Below are 23,254 nucleotides of genomic sequence, written 5' to 3'. Positions count from 1 at the left end.
TTGCTTTTAATCATTATCAAAACATTACTTAACATCTTCACAGACCTTTTCATCACATCTACAATGCTTTCTGTGAGACTCTATCTCCACAACATGCCTACATGCTGTATGAAAACATCAGAGAGTGAAACACAGTCCAGTTTGTATTGAGTATGATCGCCCTCTTCTGGCCTGCAGTGTGAACTGCCTGCGGCTCCGTGGTTGGGGTAGCTGAGAAAATGAGTAAGGTCATGAGTTAGATACGGTGCCAAACGCCCCTTTTCCCACAGGAGGAGCAGATGGCAGCTCCCCAGTGCACAAGGCAGGGAGATCCTACCACCAGACGCTCCAAGCGGGGTGTAAAAATCACACACAAACACATTAACATTCTTGTGTGCACTATTCTCTATGAGCACTGTTCACACAGACGTGAAATGCACTTGTCTGTCCAAGCTAATGAATGCTTGACCTGAATTATTGTACCTTTTCTTCTCTGAGAGTCAACAATCCTCTTGACCTCTATTATTATACATCGCAGTGATACGGTAGCAGGTTTGTGTCAGAACTACTGACTGAACTACTGGTTCGCTGCCAGGCTTGACTTTCACACTCTGTTTTTTCCCTACATAATGAAAACCATGTTACCTGCAACAACTTCCAGGCATTTTCAATTCCAGTGAGCTCAAGCAGAAGTTGCTGTCTGTCTGCGTAGTGGACTCAATGAACGTTGCAACCTTTCCATTATTTAACAGGATCTGAGGGCTCGATAACAAAATCCCAGAGTATGCCTTATATGAACCAGCATCTTAATTAGCTCATAAGCAGTGATTTATTAAAGAAAGTGCACTGAAAAGGCCAACCACTTAACGATATAGAAAACTATAAGAAAAATTACAGTATATTTTCTGCTACAAATCCATAATTAGAGTGATTCAGATCTAGGTCATGACATAATTCTCATTTATCTCATACCTGCTTGTGTTCTTTCATTTCAGAGTATAATATCTACTATTATAGAGCATTAACACAATAAAAAAGCTAACATTTTGTAAATATGCTAAAGTGTTCAAAACTTTTGACGGGCAGTGTACAGTTTACGATCCTGCCTCCATTAATAATATGACTATAGCTGTCATTTCGAGGCGTACTGGTTGACACATTGAGGAGGGTATGCTAAGCTCAGCTGAGTGGCGTGTCACTACGGGATATGAGGCAGTTAGCTAATGTGGTGTAAAAGGATTTAGAGGATTTGACCCTATCAGCAGAGATGGCACTCAGAGAGGCTCTGTTAATGACACTAAATGACTCTGTGCCTGCAGCATGCTAATAATGGTGGCATGAAAGCCGTGCTGATAATTTATATGGAGATTTCTTTTATGTTCAAATTGCTAGAAGTGTGATAAAGTAATGTGTGTGTGCACATTATGTCAAGGCAAAGTAATACACAATTCATTTCAGTACCTTCTCTGAAACAGTGGCTCACAATAAACTCACATTATGCTGTGAATGAAGTGTAATCTTGTAAATGAGCTGCCTTTCAACGTTGCATCATCGTCTGGCAGGTGAGCACTGAGATCTAAAGCAAATGTCCAACCTTAGTTAGCAAAATCAGTCTATTTTGTAGATTCAAAGGCCTTTCTCACAGTGTGCAGAGCAGATTTTTTTTTTTAAATGTTTAGATAGGTCTGGACTGAGATATAACACTCTTTGGGGACTGGTTTTAAATTTGACTTTCAACTTTTAGAAAAGCCATTGACTGCAGGTTTGACCGTTCAAATGACTTGCCTCAACAGGGAAAATATATGTTAGGAAAGCAAATGGGCAATACCATCCCCTTTACTCACAAGTAGTTTCTGTTGTTTTGTAGTTCATCATTCTGGTACATATACAGTAAGATTACATGCCGTGAGAGTACCTGGCCAGAATCAAAGTGGTGGCCCACAGGACACAGTTGTGCGATGCAGCTGTAACTTTATGACTGTAAGATGTCGTCGGCCTGCTGAGCGGACTTCCACTGGATAAATTAAGAATAAATGTACCGTACTGAGGATGAGATTGAGTTTTTAGTCACTTTATTAGTTATCTTCACATCTGCTGGAACTCTTCAGGGGCTCTAATGACAAGATATATCGTTCATCTGTTTCTCCTGTCCAATCTAAATCTAATATACGTCTACTGCCATCATGCACAACAACTACTATTTATCAATCTTGAAGAGGAATTTGATAGAAATATGTGGTATAACTATATTAAATATCCAACAAATTATGCAAGGAATCTCAATATTAGACATTTGAGTTATTATGATGAAGGCTGATTCATTCAGCTACAGCTGCCAACACTGATAATAAATGACACATGGAATTCGGAAACTATATTTTGTGATAGGTACTACAAGCAATAAAGTGCCCAAAATTCTTCCTGGTGAGGTCCACATGCTGTAGACACATAACCTGTAGACCCAAAGCAGAACAGTAATTCTTTACACTGCATTCACTTAACTACACCAACAATGATACGAAAGCAGCGTGTATACTGTTGAGTTATAAATAGACTTTCAATAATAATTGGTCCAGCAGGAATGATACAAAATAAATCACCCATTTTACAGATATAGTTAGCACTATACTTCATTTATTCATACATTCCTCACAAACCAGAGCGAAAAAAAAAAATATTTTTGCATAAAACGTAAGCGTGTGACAGAAACAGAGCAACTTGTGCTAATTGAATGGCAGCTCCCTGGAATTCTTTTACAGGCAAATTAGATTTTCTGTTGGTAATTATTCCACACTGGATAAGGAGCCACTCAGGAATATACTTGTCAATGCATAAATACCACAAAAGGCTCTTTCACCTTCGCTTTCATCATCTATCATTTTCCATGCATGAAGTACCCTCCTTGGAGCCTTGCCAGGCAGAGCATTGGCACAGCTTGACTAGTAGGACAAGGAGGTGTCGCTGCCAACTCCTGCAACCCACCCCCTGCTGGTCAAATCCTCTTTACTAGTTTCACCATGACAGTCTGCCCGCCATCCTTGGCTGGCCATGCAAACATAGGACAGGAGCTCAGTGACCAGTGCCAGGGATACCGACTGGAGGTGGGGAGAGGAGAGAGAAGAGTGGAGGAAGAGAGAGAAAGAGAAACAGATGGCAGAAAAAGAGTTTCTGAAGGAAAGGGTTCTCCCAGAGATTTGGTTGTTCTGTATCAAAACTAAACTGTGGGATATAATGAGAGGCAGCTTTCTTTTCTTTTCTTTTTTTTTTCTTATTAAAGGGCACATGATTCAAATTGTTGATTGGTGCACATGAATAGAAGTGTTTGTGCTGTGTGAATAATGTTCTTCTAATCTTCTATTTCAGAATTTGATTAAACCAAAAAGAGGAGATACTTGTTTACTCCACACTGGTATAAACTGTAGTCCTACATAGCTGTGTAGAGTAACAGACTGCCAGCAATTGTCCTTTTCCCCATAATGTATGCCCTGGCCCACTGGCTACAGCTCGTCATTGTTCCACGCATTGTTTTTCCATTCAGTTCCAGCATTTTAACACAGATGTTCGCTGTGGGAGGCAATGGAAAGCTGGCTCGTTCACTGCAAAGTACTTCCCTCACAGCTAGCCTGTTTGTAGTCCGGTTTGGCACATAAGCGGGCGTGTTTGTGTGGCTGAGCTGATAGGCGCTGTTGACTTATGTCTGTGTCCATGTCTGTGTGTTTTGTACCCTACTATATTAACCACTTCTAATCCTCGTCCCTCTCTCTTGTGTCGTGTTGTCCTCTTTATCTCCTAGGAATCACCTTCAAGGTCACCAGTAATCTCTACTTGGCCTCGGGGTCTTCTAGAAGATCTGACCTCCTCACCACCATGAAAGGGTTGGGGACCAACCGTAACAGACACCTGTCTGAATCCTGTGAACCTCCCCCGGGCCATCCAGAGGCCCTCTACTCTCACAAGACCTGCACCCTTCCACGCAGCCCTTACCTGCTGAGCCCCACAATGGACCACTATGGCACAATGGACCCCCACCTCTATCCTTCAGCCAACCCAGGCTCCCTTCCACCAGAGTGCATGCTTCCCCTCAACAACCAGCTGTCCAACAGCAGCACCTTCCCCAGGATTCACTACAACTCCTATGACCAGTCTGACTTCTCCCCACCTGGAGACAGCATCGGGGGGATAAGTACAGGGACCATGGGCACGTCCATGTCCATGGGAACAGGTATGGGCATGGGTATGGGTATGGGCATGGCAGGGCTGAGTGGACGAACACCAATGATTACAAGTGGCTCAGCAACTATATCACATCATATGACCAAGAACCAGGCCCCATCCAGTCTGATGGAGTTTGATAAGCAGTTACCAGGAGGTCGTGACGGATTCAGCACGTTGCAGTTTCACCGAACGTCTGCTGTTGCTGCCGCCAAGCAGCAAACAGACAGCCCTGGTCGCATCCGTTACATGCTGCACTCAGTGCAGAAGCTCTTTGCAAAGTCCCAGTCACTGGAGAGCCACAACATGAAAGGAAATGTCAATGGACGCTCCACCGGCAGTGGAGGAGGCTCGTCTGGCACCGAAGACGGAGGGAAGCAAAATCGCAGATCCAAAAGTAAAGATCGGGGTACAAAATCAGAGGCGACTGCCAAACGACGACCACGCTCCAACATGTCAGGCTATTGGAGCTCAGACGATTTGGACAGCAGCGATTTGAGCAGCTACCATAACACCATGGCCATGATGACTCTGGGGCGTCCAACTGGCCATGACAGTCAGGGGGGCCAGACCAGATACATCCAAAGTGGCTACAACACTATCAGCTCCTCCAAAAGCAGCAATGACATGAAGTATCAGGCACATACTGGGCCTGGGGGCGGAGGAGGTGGTGGACTAGGTGGAGCAGGAAGAATGGTGATAAATGAAAATGACTATATGAAAGGAGGGTCCTGGTCCACACTGACCATGGGCCAGCCGAGACCGGTGATCCAGAAAGGCTCAGCTACTCTGGACAGGTCCATGCTCAAGTCCCGATCCTGCCAACCTGAACTGACCTGCAACTACCTGCAGGTTGGACGAAGGGTGAGTTGGCCTGTGGTGAATGTAGTGCTGGATAAAAGTTAGATGTACTATTTTATTTTATTTTTTAAACGCCTATTTCAATGTGTAGATAAAAAATAAATCAAAGTATCCCAACTTAAAGTGCTATGATACAAGAGATGCCATGGATTGTTTAAAAAGTAAAGACTAATTGTACCCACTTAATGCTGTCTGTAGGGTGATTGGAGTAGCACATTAGGCCACAGCGGGGGTGCCAATGAAATCCCATGTCGGCGGATGCGTAGTGGTAGCTATGTGAAGGCCATGGGAGACATGGAAGACAGCGATGACTCGGAGGGAAGCCCCAAACCCTCGCCAAAATCCGCCGCTCGGCGCCAGAGCTACCTCAGGGCTACGCAGCAGTCTCTGAGCGACCAGCTACCCCCACGCAAGTAAGACAACAGACTGAGATGCTGAGATGTGCTTAATTATATATACATATTAGTATTCAACAGCAAGGGAGACAACTTCAAGTTAAAGCTACTATAGGGGATTGAAATGTAATCCAAAGTAGCCGCATGCATGATTAAAATTCAAAACACTGGATTGCAACCTGCTATCAGCAAGGTACAGGTCTTTTAATAATGGGGCTAAATATCACTTATGAACTATGTTTTCTGATGCTGTTAAAAGTAAGGTTTGTAAGAACAACTACAAAACATGATCAACCATGATTTTATGTATAAGTTAAAGATCTTATATCCTGTATGTGAATATACTCGGATTAGAATAAACTTTAAAATGGGTGGGTACAAAATGTGTTGATTTTCAGAGAACACCCAGACACTCCTAAGATCTCAGTTATAAATACGGATTGGCACAACCTCTCAACAATCCAAATAAACTAAATATACCACTCTTTTCTGGGCATACTAAACTACCATGCCCAGCCTCACCATGGCAGTATGCAGGAAAATACAGTAACATACAACATGCACAATACCCACACTCCACACTGTGCTTACTCATGCATAGAATTAGGTGGTGTCAGACTCCCTGTCGTCCCCCACATGCCAGCCTTACTACCATACCTCAGCTATGATTTACTTTACTATCTACTGTTGGACCCACAAAGCATCAGTCTAGCTAAGAAAATACATACAACATTAGTGTAGTTTACATAATACGACACTGACTTTAGTTTCCAATCAACCAGTAAATCACCAGAAATCAGCCTCATCTCTCCGACTGACTGGCATTGCGCCTCACTTGTCTTTAAATTACATGCTTTCTGAAGCAGACATATTGCACAATATGTGATGCAGGCGCAGTGGGACATAGCTGAGTTAACTGTGCCTTTTCATAAAATGACAGAAACATATTTCATATTCTTTCTTTTGTATCTAAAGCAAATTTACGCAAGACCGAACCTTCGTGTTTTGTAATGTTGACTCAGATTTCAGAGCTCTAAGGAACAATCACAATCCCCTAAAGTTGCAAGTTTTTTAGCATTTCCATCTGCTATCTTATATAAAATACTTTCTATGTTTCTATCTGAAATTACTGTCTGCAGGTATTTTTATGCTTTGACGTACTCTACTGTGTTTTGTATATGTTTTTAGATTTTCTTTACAGTCAGCATAAGTACAGTGAACTATATTTTACATTTTCACAAGCACAAATGTATGTTATAATCGACTTTTGATATTCACCAAGGAAGCAGAAGAGACAAGGTTTGTGACAATACTTTCTATAAAGCAGCTCTTGTTTTTGTTGTTAGTGTGATCCTCAAGTTCAGAGGTTGCAGTGTCAGAATATCACTGCCGCACGATATGCAAACACTTGGCTGTCGGCATACTTCTGGTTGGATCAGGGTTGGAGTGTTGATGTCCATTCAACCGAAAGGAGAGGGCGATCATCCTGAGAAACACAGCCACAGGCCGACCTGACATACACACCTCCACATAAATAAAATATTTAAAATCCCTTTAATGTTTAGAAAGTTAAGGATTCTTCCCTAAAGCGTACCTGAATGACTAACCCTACTCACCCTGCTAATCCCTGACCATCAAACCCCACTCTTTTCCGGTCTGCTCCACCCTGATTGGCGTGAGCAGCAGAACCCTGGATTACACCTTGTTGCAAGGGGAGCTGGATGCCCTGTGGTCTCCACTCCACAGTGCGTCCTCTCTGCACCAGCTGGGCAGGTCTATGAGCAGGTCAGTGATAGGTCTGTAAGACACGTCTCAGGAGCGTGGTGCAAAACGATTTTGTCCGATTGGATCATTTACAATCAATGACTGCACTGCCCCCCTCAGATGCCTTTAAAGTCAGCGGCAACTCCAAATGCCAAATTCATGCCCTGCTGCCAACAACTGCCAACCTCCCTTAAGCTTGTAAATACCATCTGCCCAGTGCTTTTAGGTGAAAAGTAGCTAAGTTTGACACTATTCAAATGGAGGGGGGGGACATCTGTGTCCATAGATCATGGCATGGCAGCTTACTGTCATGTTACTATCACTGTGTGCCAACAAAGAATATGTGAAAACATGACTTTAGAGATGCTGTTTGATTAAACTTAAACCTGTTCTTTGTCTTTGGCACCATGATGGCACAGAGAGCTGTGTGTACATGCGTCGCCTGACATCACTGGCTTTGCATGCTCAGATGCTACAATTACTGATGCTAAAATTAGATGAAATTGGAACAGAGTCGAGATTTGGATGCCTCATGAATTAAAGTTGACATGAAAGGGGTAACTTGAATACAACAACCTCATCCTCCTTTTATCTCTCTTTCAATTCCTGGTTTTGCTGATCATCCATGTTTCCCTTCTGCCTCCCTGTCATCCTACATTAACATAAACTTTCTTTCTATTTTTCCTTGAATATGCACTCCTGACATCGTCTTTAAATGTCCTCCTTCTAATTCATGTCTTTAACACATCTCCTTTATCTTGTTTCTTACTCCTCTTTCCAGCTGTCTTCCATCTCTCAGAGAGCTCTCCAATAATCGCAGCCTGGACAACCTAGACTGCATTGGGGATACAGTTTCATCTTTGCCCCCCTGGGATGATGATGACTTCAGCCAGGCCTGCAGCACATTGGGCAGACGTAGCTGCTTGGGACAGGTCAGTGCAGGAAAGAAAGGGATTGCATTAAATGGGAGCTGTCAGAGGTCAAATAATGAATGTGTTTCTCTCTGTCTGTTTGTCTCTCTTTTTCTCCTATTATCTCAGCAGATATTTTTCTAATGAGTAAAGAATACATTTGCATTTGCTCAAAATTTACATGATTTAGCTCCAAGCAAGCTCTCTACTTTCAAATCAGCAGTCAGTTTCAAAGACCCCTTTGTCTGCCTTGAGCTACTAACACTCATTTCCGTAGTATAATTTGCATTTTTACAGATACAGTTTGAATGACGGTAATAAAATGAGCTTCCTGTGAACAAAGAATCCATCTTTTCCAAATGTATCTCATATTAATGTTATGAACCTAAGAGCCAAGTGAATGTCATTGGTAGTTTTTAGTCTAATTTATCTACTTACATAAGAGCTATAGCCTCCCACTGATAAGGTCACTAGGAAGATGAACAACTACACAGAGTGGCTCTGATCTTTTTCAATGAACTAGTCAAATGAGGCAGCGCTGGCCATAACTACAGGGCTTACACCCAATCTCTTAACAGGTCGCTACATTACAACAAATGAGTGCAATACATGAATGTATTGCTTTAATTTGCATGCACAGCAGCATGTCAAACTCATTTAATTTGCATTATAATTTAGACTGTTGAGGTCAAACTGTATCATTTGGAACATTTTCCAACACAAAATGAATTCAAAGCTTAATCAGAGCAGTGGAAATCACCCTATACCCAACATTTAACACAACTCCAAAATGTGTGTAGGTGTAAATTCTCCTTCATATGTTTTTTGTGCTGCTTCTTCTGCACTCTCCCCCTTATATGCTTCGGTTACCAGTCAGTGATCTATCAAAATAACTTTGCCACAAACAGTCTTGACTCCTACTCAGGCTGTCTCTGTCAATCAATAGACTATGAAACACGTCATCTGCAAGGCTAGTTCTTACTCTTCAAAAGAAATCTGAGCATGCAGTTACTGTGTAAAACTTTTCAAAGTGATGTTTCTTGCCTTGGCATTTCTTTTGTGTTCTGTAAATTGACAGTTCTTTTTACAGATGAAATGACAGCCCATCCAGAAACCCGGCATTAAGGAAGGAGGAGTGACACTGGTTTCACCGGTGGTGAAGAGCACAGTGCTCTGCACTACTTAGCACTTATTGTAGCTATTGTACCTAATTGCCACATACTTAAACTTCTAACCCTTTTGGTGCCATTGTATTGCATCCCATGAGATGTATCTCACAAATGGAGAATGCCCTTTACAGAAACCGTCAGTTTCTGGGCAGTAAGTGGTCACCCCCAGCGCCGGGAGCTCCTCAAAATGAACCCACTCATGCAGTAATGTTCTCCTTGCTACACTACTGCTAATTATGCCCTTTCCTTCCTCTAGTTACAGGACCTGGAAATGAGTCATCATTATGAAGACCGCAGCTCCGAATCCACATTTAGAGATTCCCGTTCCCAATCTCAGGACAACCCAGAGCCTCTAGACTTGCCCATGCCAACATGCTTCCGATCCCGCAGCCACAGCTACCTGAGAGCCATCCAGGCTGGCTGTTCCCAAGATGACGACACAGCATCCATGGACTCAGGCTGCTCACCGCCTCCGATTGACACCACTGTTCGCACCTACAGCACCAGCAGTGGTGAGTCACAATTAAAAAACGTTTTTTAAACATTTTTATTTGACTTCATAAAGCATATGAAGTGGGAACATGGAAGAGTTATTACCTTGATGCAGTGTTATGTGTTTCTGTTTTGTTTTGTTTATTTGTTTGGTTATTAAACCCAGATGATTTTTACAAAGTTGTGACCTCTTTTCCAGAGCGACTTCCACAATTGGGCAACATTCTTGGTTTGATTTGTATTTCCCGTGACATTAATTTGAATGCTTTGTATAGCCTTGGTCCTGGGTGGGACACTAGTCCTCCAACATACGTGCACACACCAGGATCTTTAGCTCAAATTCAGCCTCTTTTGTCCACGCTAGACGACCTTTCTGCACAGTGGAAGACATGGAAAGAACAGTTTGGCTCTTACCTGATAGCCACTGGCTTGGACAAAGCCCCAAAGGAGAAACAGCTTGCAATTTTTCTTCAACGTTTGGGGACAGACAGACAACGCATCCTACCACACAAAGGTAACACATTAAAACCAGCTCCTCTACCCTAAAAAAGATGTTATCAATTTCACACTTCAAGGACTACAACAAAAAAGAAACAACTAAAACACACTCAGAAAGAGACGCTATTGGCCAGTGGAGCTTTGGTTGTCATGGTAATGATTACAGGACACAGCAGCACAAAACAAGCACCGTGCACTGCTCGTTACCTTGATGTTGAATTTGCTAAAGCAGAATAATTGTGAATGTTTGTGATGACACACAAGACCCTTTGAACTGGTTGTTGTCATCTGACTGCTCCCCGAGTTCAGAATAAAAGCGTGGTTTTACTTATGTGTGCATCTGCTTGGGTATTATTACCATAGATTATCCACCACGTGGCGCTCTTCGCTGTAGTCTTCTAAATAGCCCTTTGAGCATATGCTGCCTGAATGTACTGTATTTGACCACTGTAAAATGTGTGGGGGGGTGGGGAGTTCTTGCTCACAAAGCTGGTAGGAGAAAATAGGCACTTGGCATTTTTTTCCTTTGTGTCAGAAATGTTAGTCTGGGTCAGATTGTATTCCTCTGAATTGTTTTAATGTTTATGTGCTGTGCCAAAACTATAGTGCATTTTGATGGTCGTGGTTTGACAGAACCGGGCATTCAGCTTTTTTTTACAACACGTTATAAAACTGTTTTCCCATCAATAAAACTTGCTAAACGAAAAAAGCGGTGACTCCAAAAAAAGCAACTCTACTACGGTATCTATATTGTTATTCAATTGCCTATCAAGAGCAATGTAATGTGCACTATAATCTCTTTTGGGAACAATTATTAAACTGTGGAGATTAAATATCCGAGGCGCCCCTGGAGGCATCAGTAGACTCGCCACCACGCCTCCCTCGGGCTCAGAGACACAAACAAAGGCAAACCCGGCTTTTCCTCCTTGACAGAGACAGTGAATGTCGAGTCCGGTTACAGCTGCTCTGAAAATAATTTAAGTATAACTCAAAAACACCGCTGTGCTGTATATTCGTCTCCGCCTGACTGCAGGGTAAGTATTTGTTTATTGTTTATAGTGCTCGGTCTGTTTTCCGTTACAAACAGCCTAGCTTGTTTGGTGACTGAACGCTCTTTGACCGTTGGGCACTGAAACTTGTAACGTTACGTTAACGTCAGTTAAGGTTACTTTACTGTCACTGTGTCCCTTCATACTCTGAGCTCGCGGTTTTCTACAGTAAATTACCTTAAAGCCAAGTTTTCATCACTGTGTGGGTGTGATGTTGACAACAACTCAGTATATTAAACTTCAGCAGGTGCTTTGGAGCATTACCTAGGAAGGCGTACATTACTCTCTAACGACTTTGACTTTCAGCACTGAGAATTAACTTAAATTTGTCAATTTGTTCCCCTGCTGTAGCTAAATTTAGAGATAATGCCTAATTTGTCTAACATGTTCAATTTAAGAAGTATTTGGTAATAAATGAAGAGTCCGATGGAAATAAATTTAGACCATTAAGCAAAGCTAAAGCAGTGTGTAGGGAAATTAGGAGAATCATCTGTATCATCAATTTGATCATTTACAACTCTTTGTATAGATTAATAGCTGATGCCTGTCTGCCTCCATCATTGAAATGTTTTATTATCTATCATACTTCCTGTATGCTGTATCATACACTCTTTACTATATTTATCAGTCAGGGTGTTGGGTGCTGTTAAACTGTATGAGGACAATATATATGTAGTAGTTTGGATGCCCTATAGTCTACACTTCATAAAAGCTGCTTCTTTTTGGTTGCTGAAATGGAAAATTGGGGATTGGGGATTTCCTTTGAGGGCTGCCCCACTTTGGTCCCACATTGTGTCCTGTGTATTGCAACATGGATTAAATCCCATTTTGAGGTCCCATTTTAATATGAAGGCTTTACAGTTTGTTGTAGTTGTGCTGTTGTTGAAAGCAGTTAATGTGATGTTTCATTGCAACAATGACTTTAGGTCATAAGGGAGTAGTGATAGTTGCAGGCAAGGTTGTCTATCACTTGTGGCTGTTAATTGATTAAACAATACAGATGGGTCAACTCAACTGGCAGGCACCAGGCAACTTGGCAAGCAATACTAAACTGTTAAGTAGAGCATCACAATTCACCTTTTGTCTTTCATTGTTCCTGGTTCTTGTCTGGCTCCAACTGACCACAGAGCAGCACCACCTCAACCAATCAGCCTAAGATGTATATTGTTCGGGTTGAATAGTTCTACAGTCTTTGTAACGCTAGAGAAAACGGGACCATCCTGAGGCTGCTTTCCAAATCACATACTTTTTCTTTTTGATTTTAGTATGTATTGCAACTGCCTTTACTAAGTATGCACTGTTGCTTGTAGTATGCATACAATTGGGACATACTTCGTAATAATATTGCACCTTGAACTTTGACCCTCTGGATCGCATAGAGTGGTGCAGGGATGACATATTTTTGTAGAACCGACTTTTTTAAAGACGCATATAAGACTCAGGAATTCACGAGTGGGGTATTTAGTGATGTAATTCATATCGTAGAACAAAGCGTTAAAATCTCTTAAGCTTGTGTTAACCACAGACCTTATTTCAGGCATTCAACCAAAAACCTATTCAATAAAACCCATTGACTTCGAGATGAGGGAACCGGAAGTGCTACAATGCTAACTCCTCTCTGGGTTTTAGGACTCCTTCCTGCACCACTCTATATCCCCTGTGCACATATTTGTGTCTCAGTTTGCCACTTTTCAACTTTCCTGTCAATATAAAAAAGAAATACTGTAATAGGCAAAAAATATTTTTTTACTTGCCCTTGGATTCCGGTGCCAAAATAAATGCTGTGCTACCAACAGTGATGTCGATGTGGGAACTGCGGTTGGTTAATTATCTCTCCACAGGATACACATGCTAATAACAGCAAGGAGACCACTGTGTGGGTTGTAGCACATACAGGTTTACCACAGTTTCCTATGTTTGTGGTTTTTAGTATTGAGTATTTAGCCAACACATAATCTGTTCATAGGCAGTGAATTGCTTACACTGGTGAGAGGGTGTGTAGAAAGCAGTCATGGGATTGTGGGAAACATTTTTTAACTGCTGTAGCTTCATGCAGCTAATTGTTTTCCAGCCTTGAAAATCACATCTTGAACCAGGGCTCACAGTGGACAACAGAACCACTGTCCAGATGGCATGAAACAGCAGTGCTCAGTGCCCACTCAAACATTTTGGCACAAAGCCTCTGCTTTTCTCTGTTGTTAAATTCCCTTCTGTAGTGCAACCAGTAAGTTCTACTGAGCAGCTCCTGTTCACAAATTCAGCGTGTATAGGAGATGCAGTGTTTGGCATCATGTCTAATTGTATAGCTCTTTTCTGTGGTACTAAGTTTGTAGGTTAAGGAAAGGCTTTGTCAGCACTGGTTCTGTTGCCAGTAGCTGGTTCACATTCAATGTGTTTTATGCTTGCACAGCTGTGTATGTTTGTGTGGCGGAGTTCTGTAAAATAAGCATGAAATGGAGTTAGAGCATGTGCCACTTACTATCCATCTGTCTGTGGGAACTTTTTGCCATGGGTGCATTTTCTGGATTTTAACAGTTGTATATCAGGAATCAGCTATATTATGTTTTACAGACTATAATCTTTGTGCTGCACTGTAAAAAAACAAAACGTTTTGGCTAGTATTCTATTACCAATTAGTCACCAGTTTAACTGCTGAGATCTGGGATGTGACAAAACCAGTAGCTAACAGCTAGAGTACCGTGTGAACAGTGGTTTAACTCCAAACTTGTTTAAAAACCTGTCTGATAACATATGTAGTTGACCTGTGCACGCCATGGTTAAACTGTGTCTGGTAGAATAACTGCATAAAAAAACTGTGCTGATATTTAGCTGGTAAATGTTTACCGTTTTCTACATTTTAGGTCAACATTTTAGGTTAGCATGCTAACATTTCCTAATTGGCAGTAAACACGTAGCACAATTGAGGAATATTGTCATCAGTTTTAGTCTAGGTGTGTTTAGTCATGCTCTAAAGTATTGGTCAATTTTGAACCGATGATGTATATGGTATATGTAAAGTCTGAGGATAACCAAAGTTGTAACACATTATCCTGAGGGGGGCCTTAATGTCGGTACCAAAATGTATGGCAAACCATCCAATAATAGATAGGGCTGCAACTAATCATTCTTTTCATTATAAATTCATCTGCAGATTATTTCCTATATTAATCTTTTGGTCTTTAAAATGTCAGAAAAGAGAAAATGTCCTTCCCAGTTTCTCAAAATCCAAGGGGATTTTGTCAGTTCAAAACTCAAAAATATTAAGTTTAATATGATATAAAACAGAAAATCTTCATATTTGAGAGGCTGAAAAAAAAAGCATGTTCTGCCATTTTTAACAATGAATCGATTATCAAAATAGTAATTTTTCTGTCGAGACTAATCGTTGCAACTCTTTTCAAATGGACATGTACTGCATAGATATACAGTATTCGTCGTAAGCTAAAATCGTATGATAATATTGGCCTGGCCCATTTATTTTGTCCAGCTCTACTACTTTATCTCCTGTCTAATCTCAGAGGCAGCTGTCAGTTATGATATCAGGGCTTGTTTTTGGTGGGCAAAGCAGATTCTGTGGTATTAAGACTTAAAGGCAAATTCTGTTCAGAATGACGAAAACATGATGTGACACTCGGTCCAAACATAGACACACACACATGCACACACACACATCTATGCCCTCTCACACCCAGTTAGTGACAGCTATCCTGCACACTAGGATGCAGCAGTGGAGCCGGTACATCTCATAGCTGCCACGACAGTGACAACCCTATTCTGCCCAGCATCTATCTCTGTCATGAGAGGGAACATGGACAGTGAAAAGCTGTCTCAGCAGGTTTTCCTCAGGCAAGGAAGCTGGATAATCCATGGCGAGTGGCATGTACTGTTGGATGTTAAATGCAGGTTTCTTAAAAAAGATGTATTAGATGTTTGTCTTGCAACATGCCAAGAGTGTAAGATCTATTCTGAAATGAGGAGAGCTCTGGTTATCTCTAAGTTGCAATGGTTGACACATATTTATCTATCTTGTGGATGTTAAGGGCAGCTTTTTGACTAGCAGACTGCATTGGGGGTTCCCTCGTTTGAAATGTTGAGCTGAGGTGTGTTCCACACGTATGGGATATAATGTCATCGCCGGCATCTTCATTCAAGTGTATCCTCGAGTGCGTTGGAGCATTTTGCGGTTTAGTGTCACAGCTGGTACAGGGGCCAGCATTTACAAATCGGAGCTCTATCCTGGAATAAATCAGGTGTAGAGTGCCGGTGTTCAGGTATGTTGAAGGTAAGATAACAATAGATAAATAGACTCAATGAAACACTTTCACTGAATTCATTGTCAATCTGGGTTATAAAGATGTTTTTTGTGTTTTTAAACAAGCGGAATCACTAAAGCGAAAGCCCAAACTATGCTAAGCTAACTGAACCCGTCGTTAAACACAGCTGACACAAGCTGAATGATCTTTTGGTTAACATAGCAGACTGCAAATGCAATACCATGCATTTCTAAATAATAGGGTTGCAAACCCATAAAAGCACTAGTTGCACCAGTCTCAGTTCAGGCTGATGCAATTCTCTAGCTGATTTAAAGAAGCTTTGCAACTCAACTCAGGTTGTTGTGTGAGGTGTTGTGATGGGTAAGGTTGCATAAACATTAGACATAAAGCTAAGTGGATTACAATGAACAAGAAGCCCTTTTGTTTGAGTGTTTTCTCAGCAGCTCACATGTTTATTGCAAGACCTTTTCAGTGCAGCCACGCGACACAAGGCATAAAGGTCATTAAATGTTTTCATGTGCAGGCTTTTACACTTAGAGTGCAACAGCTTTTAGTACACAATGGCTGAGCTTTTTCAGAGAGGTATGGGCTCACTTACCAGAGTCAATGAAATGGCCAATAGACTGTTAAACGACACTTATATAGATTTTGAATTGTCCATCCACATATACAGTATGTCACTTGTATAGATACAGGCATACACCATGTACTTTCATTGGAAAATCATTTAATTTAATATCCCTTAGTCTGTAGAAAGGCTTCTGCCACATTTGCATCTGGTGGAATCATACTTGATGTTATTGGGCGCTGAAGGCATTACATGTCCCACTAATTTCCTGATTATGTTCTGGTCTGCACTGCAAAAAATGTCAAAGGCAGCAAATGCAGATTCTGTATCCACAAATTAAATGATTGTTAAATATATTTATACTTGTGTGGTACTATTATTCAAACACACTTTATTTCTCTCAGCTCAGCCTCAAAATACCATCTGTCCCTCTCTGTACTAACTCCTCTATGGTCTTGGACAGGTTCCATCAGCTTTCCACTGTTTTTTCTAGTGTGGTGTCAAATAAAGAATCTTTAAGGGTTCATTTTGTAATCACAGGGTTCATAATGTTACAAGAAAATCCCCTACTCAGATTATAGGTTTTAGCGTCCAGCATCACACTCTGCTTGGACTCTGCATGTAGCATATTTCTGCGGTCCCTTAATTGAAGGCATCAGAGACTTTTTCATAAAATGAATAAAAAATGAAATGAAGTCTGTAAATACAATGTCTCAACTACACACAGTTGTAATTTGGCAGTACTTTAATTGTTTTATTCGTAGTCCATAAACTTGTGTCTCTTCTGATACACTGTTTATGCCACTGGGTGAAATCCTGCTCACAGATAGGCCATTTATTGCTGCCCTCACTGATACACTTCGGTATGTTAGGGAACGTATCCTTTGACCTCATTTCACACGATAGATTTGGTTGATGTAAAAAAAAAAAACAACAGCTGGACCCACGCTGCGTGGATTTCATGTAACCCCGAATGAAAGTTCCCACTGTAAGGAGCACAGCTTCATATTTTTAACCTTGTATATATGCTACCATGTGACCATGAAACACTACGGCACTAAGTAGTGCAACATAATCCAACATTAACAAAACTTAGTATTTAGTGTTGACGGTCTTTTGTACAATTTTGCCAATTGGATCTGTTTTTGGTGGTTCCTCATTTGTCATTTTCCTAAATATCAGACCAGGCACTTTGATAACGATCATTAAATCACTGAGAGCAGTGAACGTCTCTCATACAGATGTGTCGGAGGGGTTTCTTTCCCTCCTCTGTCTCTACGGTTAATGTTCCTTTCTATAATCTCCTTTATAGCTGGAGGGCAGATTTGGTCTGGCATTAGGGAGTGGTGCATATAAATGTCCTCCTACAACATCTTAAACATAGTCTTCTGAGTAATATGGCCTAGAAATTGCTTTACTGATTTCATCACCTGTCTCTTGATCGAGCCTTTGAAGTGTGGGGGTTTCATTTAGTCTTCTGCGTCGAGCGGTATGTTTGTTGAATGTCCTGCCTGATTTGATTTTCCACTTTACGGGATGCTTCCCTTATTCTGCTTCCATGCAACCAGGCTTTGAGTTCATATCTTCTGTAATTGGGTCGTTCTTGTTTTGAGTTCACTCTGCCTAGACATGATTATGTCTCAAAAATGTACCAAAGAATCTTTACCTCTGTCATGTTTCTTCTCTTATTTCTCTTTCTCATGTTTTTTTTCTATCGTTTCCCCCTCCCTTCTTTTCTCCTTCAGTCTCTACATGCATAACCACCTGTAAGAAGGCTGCTCCTCCGCCAGTGCCGCCCCGTACAACCTCCAAGCCCTACATCTCTGTGACAGTACAGAGCAGCACAGAGTCGGCCCAGGACAACTACCTGGACCAGCAGGACCGGAGGTCGGAGGTCAACAGCCAATCAAGCCACGCTCACAGCAACTCATCCGACAGCCTCGACAGCACCCGTGCCAACAGCCTGGCCCGGGGTATTCCCCGCCCTCACCACATCATCCCCACTCCCATCGCCACCCCAAGAGAGCCAATCGTCCCCACCACAACTAATGCTTCCACTGAGACAAGTGACTCAGTAGTCCAGCATCAATCACAGAAATCAGGATTAAACAAAGGCAATTTAGTGGCAGAAGAGCCCCTAGTGGCACCAGTACCCAGGCGGAAACTCTCCTCCATTGGCATACAGGTAAGCAATGGGACTGTTGCACTATCTAGGGCTGGTACAGTTTAATCAGTGCTGTTTCCACATATTAAAGCATACTAACATAGTCAAGATGGAGCTTTAGTCGCAGTGTTTTCTGAAGGGTAGCTTGTTCCGCCTGTTGAGCCCGACTCCAGGAAAAAGATCATTTTTAACAGTAATCCTCTGGTGAATGGCTATGTCTGAAAATGTGCTTGCAAGCTAAAGGCCTCATTAGCGTGAATATCCCTCTATCATTAGATCTGGCTGTGTACTGTAGTGTAGAAGGTAGAAAATGCATATTTGCGTTCTCCCTCAACCATAACTTTGTGTTCTGTAGCCCTTTTCTCCGTTTGCTAGCCCTGCACATTAACAGAATTTAGTCAGGATAACCATTAATCCAGACATTTATTTTAAAACCAAGTGCAAATTATAAAGAATATTAAATACATTTCTTTGAATTATTCTTCTGATGATGTTGTTTATCACTTGGAAATAATATATAATAAGGGGTCTATGAAGTCATTCTTGCCAAGACTTTTGTTTCTGAGTTAATGTTTGTGATTTTAACTTGGTCAGTGATAATGCTTTTGTCGTTCCACTGTTTATTTGTTCGAAGGTTGACTGTATTCAGGAAGTTCCACGAGAGGAGACCCCGCCATTGGCCAAATTTCAGTCAATCGGAGTACAGGTGGAGGACGGGTGGCAGTAAGTCCTCTTCCTGTCCTTGTAACAACGTGAGGAATTTATATTATAGCCACACACGCACACTGTTCTGACCATTCTTTCCCTTTACAGAAGCTCTGTGGATGTGAAATCAATGTGAATGTGTTGTCTGAAAACTATCCTTGTGTGTTGTGTTGGTGAATTTTAAAATAAATTCCTGGCATGAGCTGTTACTATTTAAAGTTTTTAAAGTATTACTGCTTACTGTATATCTGAGACCCATTTCTAGGTTATTGCAGTGTAGTTTGCATTCTGTGCTCGTCAAGTTTTGAATACCAGGAAGTTCCTCATTCCTTCCTGTTTTGTATGTAGCAGTTGTTTATAAATCTTGACCGTTATTTTATTAACCAGCTAAACATGAGTTGCTCTGTTGATTCTTTTTTTTTTTATCCTTCCTTGTGTTTTTATCGATGTTGTACGCTCATTTGTGCTGTGTGACAATCCCTCAGCTGCTTTTTCAGTCTTCTGCTGTTCTTGTCCTCTTTTAAAATTGGTTATAATTATTCTGTCAAGCACTCATAATATTTCACTATTTGTAAGCATTTCCTGAGTTATAACAAGAAATTGAAATAAGTCGAGACAAACGGCATTCATGTTCAGCCTGTTCTTCCATATGCCATATGAAAACAACAAGCTTGACTCCCACTGTTAGGAGATCACTTGATACCAGTCTGAGTGCATTATTATAAAAGCCCAGTCTCAGATCGATCCTGTATATTTATATCTATATCGACCAGCAGAAGTGACTCAATGCTGCAACATTGCGTGTTTGTTCCAGTAATGGAGACATTATTCTTGAATAATTTATTGTTTTCTTTGTCCACTGTTGTGCACATAACAGTGAGTGAACAAAACTAAATTATCAAAATAGTTTTATTAAAAATACCCATCTGTAACAGTGAGTCTTACCCTTTGTTTCAGGCTCAGTCGCTCAAGTAGCATGGCCTCAAAACAAGAAACAGACTCAGACACACAGGACATCCCTGTCATCTCCCATATCAATAACGCCAAACATTTTGAGAAGAAAGTCATGGTCAACAGTGCCAGCCAATCCATGAGCTCCCTTCCTGGACAGGACCATTTAGACAACGGAGACACTACTGGTGACATCTCTTCACCTCCACCACCCAGGCAGATCCTCAAGCGCTCCACCACACGAAGTAGCTCTTCCTCTTTCTCTGAAAGTCTGGACCCGGCGCTGGACCCCTCATCTCTACCACCTCCTGACCCTTGGCTGGAGAGTGGGAATGGGAGTAGCATCAGTGTTCCCCAGAGCGGAGGAGGGGGGACGCTGTGTCGGAGAGACGGCCACTGGTTCCTGAAGCTGCTGCAGGCCGAGACGGGACGCATGGAAGGCTGGTGCCAGCAAATGGAGCAGGAGACCAAAGACAACCAGCTCTCAGAGGAGGGTAAGGCTGCCAGGGTACTCGCTACAACCCCGAGTCTTTTAAAGTTAAAGGGGCAAGACACAACTTTCCCCCCCAACGTTTCCAAGTGGAAATATTGTTGGCGCTGCTATCGCAAAGACTTTCCCTTCCATTTTCCTCGTAGCTACTACTAGCAACAAATTTAGCAACTTATTCAGACCATCAGGGGAAAAGCAAGAAATATTTACAAATGTATTTTATTGCAATTCATTCCCAATGCTGATCACAGTAATCACTAACTAATCGCAACAACTAAGATTTAAGCAAATGGATGCAAGATTATGCCGCCAATATGCAAATGAGCATATGACGTCATCGGGCTTCTTTTAGTGACTTTTGGAGCTTGTGCTAGCTACTTTCATTGGAAAACAAGTTGGCAACACTGCACAGAACCCACTGCATTTTGTTTCCCGTGGCTTTGTGCCATAAATCCCTCAATTTTACCCGGTGGCAAACAGAATTGCATAGTGAAAGCGAGGTTTACAGGGAACCAATCTCACCGATGGTGTCATTATTCTATAGAAATGACATTACAACATTAACTTGGTTAAAGTTAAAGCTAAAAACTATTATAACTTTAAATTGCCTCAAAGTTTCCTTCTCCAGGCGAGGTTGTATTGTGAGGCAGTGAACGAGGATGCGTCAAAGATTTGACAAGTTCCTCCGGCCCACTCTTTTTTGTTCCCTTACTAAATACGAAGATATGTTTATTTAGCTGTTAGAGATACGAAAAGGGGAATGGTATGATCCGTTTATATTTAAGTGATGATATCCAATTACATTCCTGAGGTTTACTCCTGGGTTAACACAATGACTAAACACAATCTCCTACATCAAGTTAAGTTATTTGTCTGTGAAGAAGCAGAACAAAGCGTTGCTAAAGTCAAACATGTGCAGGACCTCTGAATGAACCCTGCATCCTGAGCCTCCTTCCAGAGGTCTTGCTGTCTGACCTCACCATGCGGTTCACAGCTCGGTTATAGAGTTCTGCCTCAGGCCCTACAATCACTCTATCAGACATACTCAGCATGGAGGGGATGAGGCGGTAATACCTGGGGTTACCACACACAAGCAGGCCTGTAATCCCCAGAATTACACAAATCTACTCTGGAACTGATTAAACCTCCAGATTAGATTAGTGCTCCAACCTCAGCAACACACAAATATACACTATATGTACAAACAAACAGTAGGAAGGCTTTGGATGCTCAGTTCATATCAGAGGGAACATCACTGTATGAACAAAGCTCTTTGTGTGTCTTTGTGAGCCCATATGTTTTTTCTTAATTTGTTTTCAAAATATATGTGTGTGCCGGTTTTACAGGAAACTAGTCTGTATTAAAAATGTGATACAAATCTGTACTCCAGAGCTGGGTCTCACCACACTATAATCACATTGCCATAACTTTGCAATCCAGTGATCAGATCGGAGTCCCAATTTTGTCAGGGCAGATGTTTGTCCTAGTTTTGATACAGCAACAGACACGCATAGTGAGCACCGACAGACAGCAGGCTAGTGTGTATATATACAAGCTTAGATGCCTTTTAAAGAGGATAACATTGCCCAATACACTGTAATCCTCTTCATGCCACCCTGTGGCAATACATTGCAAGGCACATCTCAATTTCTAAACGCCTGCTGTAAGCTTTATGTTAGCATCACACCAGAGTTATGTATACGCCAGAATACACTTGGTGTAATTAAGGCTGTTGCTATACCTTTTTTATATAGGCATAGGTCTCGTCTCGGTGTGTACACCACTGTAGCAGGGAAGATTGTCTGTCAGCCATAGCTGGAATAACAGGATGCCTCTGAGATAAACAATTGTCACAAATGCATGTTTCTTTTTGTTCTCTCTTCAGTGCTGGGGAAGGTTCGCAGTGCAGTAGGATGTGCCCAGCTCCTTATGTCCCAGAAGTTCCAGCAGTTCCGGGGACTGTGTGAACAAAACTTGGTGCGTATATGACCTTTCTGTGATGCTCCCACAGGTATGAAACTGAGACCCATGTTTTATAAGGCCAAAGCAAATGTTATATTTCTGTTATTTTGTCTTCTGCAAGATATGATTGCCTTGTTACACATTACGGCCTTCACTCAAATGGAAACGGATCTGGGAACAGTCAAGATACACAGCATATTAGGCCTACACAGAATAAGGCATGGTGGCCCACCAGCACAAAATACAAGGAGCTTATAATAAGCCATTAAGCCATTTCTCTTGTGTGCCGTGTTTTACTGGAAATGGCTTAATACAAATTGTAGCCAACTGCTAGCACATGACACTATAACACTATAGCATCTCAAAATAATACGCCATCTGTTTTACCTTTTGGTTCACATGCAGCTCTCTCTTCTCAAATATTGACCAGATGATCATGGCTGGTAAATGAAGAACTTATTTGCCAGCTTCACTGAACTTGACAGTACATGCAAAACATTTAATGTGACATGCCTTTACTTGCAACATGTACAGGTACAAAGCATTACAAAATGTCATACTGGTCTTAAGACGCCGCCATCATGGAAAAAGAGAAGACCTTTCTAAATAGATTATATTTGAAGGCTAACCAAATAGAGTCCAAAGTTGTGCTTTACAAAATGACCTAATCCATACATGTAGCCTGATACTATGTCAGGCCTGTCGGGTAGCAAGAAAACACCACAGGACACATCACAAGAGGATTCAGAAAACAACATCACATGTCCACATCAAATGCTGCTGTTATGTTTATGTGCCATTTACACAATA

General features: G+C 41.6%; 1 protein-coding gene across 4 annotated transcripts in view; it reads left to right on the top strand.

Moving 5' to 3' along the window:
• The window catches only part of dlgap4b (discs, large (Drosophila) homolog-associated protein 4b), a 103,126-nt gene that overhangs the window by 72,994 nt on the left and 6,878 nt on the right, over positions 1-23,254 (top strand). For 3 of the 4 annotated variants that reach the window (XM_029432158.1, XM_029432157.1, XM_029432159.1), the window contains 8 exons: positions 3,773-5,055; positions 5,251-5,465; positions 7,993-8,143; positions 9,548-9,803; positions 17,918-18,357; positions 18,971-19,059; positions 19,999-20,486; positions 22,368-22,459. In XM_029432158.1, the coding sequence (XP_029288018.1) occupies positions 3,847-5,055; positions 5,251-5,465; positions 7,993-8,143; positions 9,548-9,803; positions 17,918-18,357; positions 18,971-19,059; positions 19,999-20,486; positions 22,368-22,459 (2,940 nt within the window). In that variant the 5' untranslated portion in view covers positions 3,773-3,846. Of the gene's footprint in view, positions 1-3,772; positions 5,056-5,250; positions 5,466-7,992; positions 8,144-9,547; positions 9,804-10,147; positions 10,298-17,917; positions 18,358-18,970; positions 19,060-19,998; positions 20,487-22,367; positions 22,460-23,254 lie in introns of those variants that run through there. The other variant, XM_029432160.1, reaches the window with a different exon arrangement.

The sequence above is a fragment of the Cottoperca gobio genome, chromosome 5 (assembly GCF_900634415.1).
Source record: "Cottoperca gobio chromosome 5, fCotGob3.1, whole genome shotgun sequence".
Classification (NCBI taxonomy): Eukaryota; Metazoa; Chordata; class Actinopteri; order Perciformes; family Bovichtidae; genus Cottoperca; species Cottoperca gobio.
Note: the sequence above shows the minus strand (reverse complement) of the source record. Positions and strands in the feature narration are given on the sequence as shown.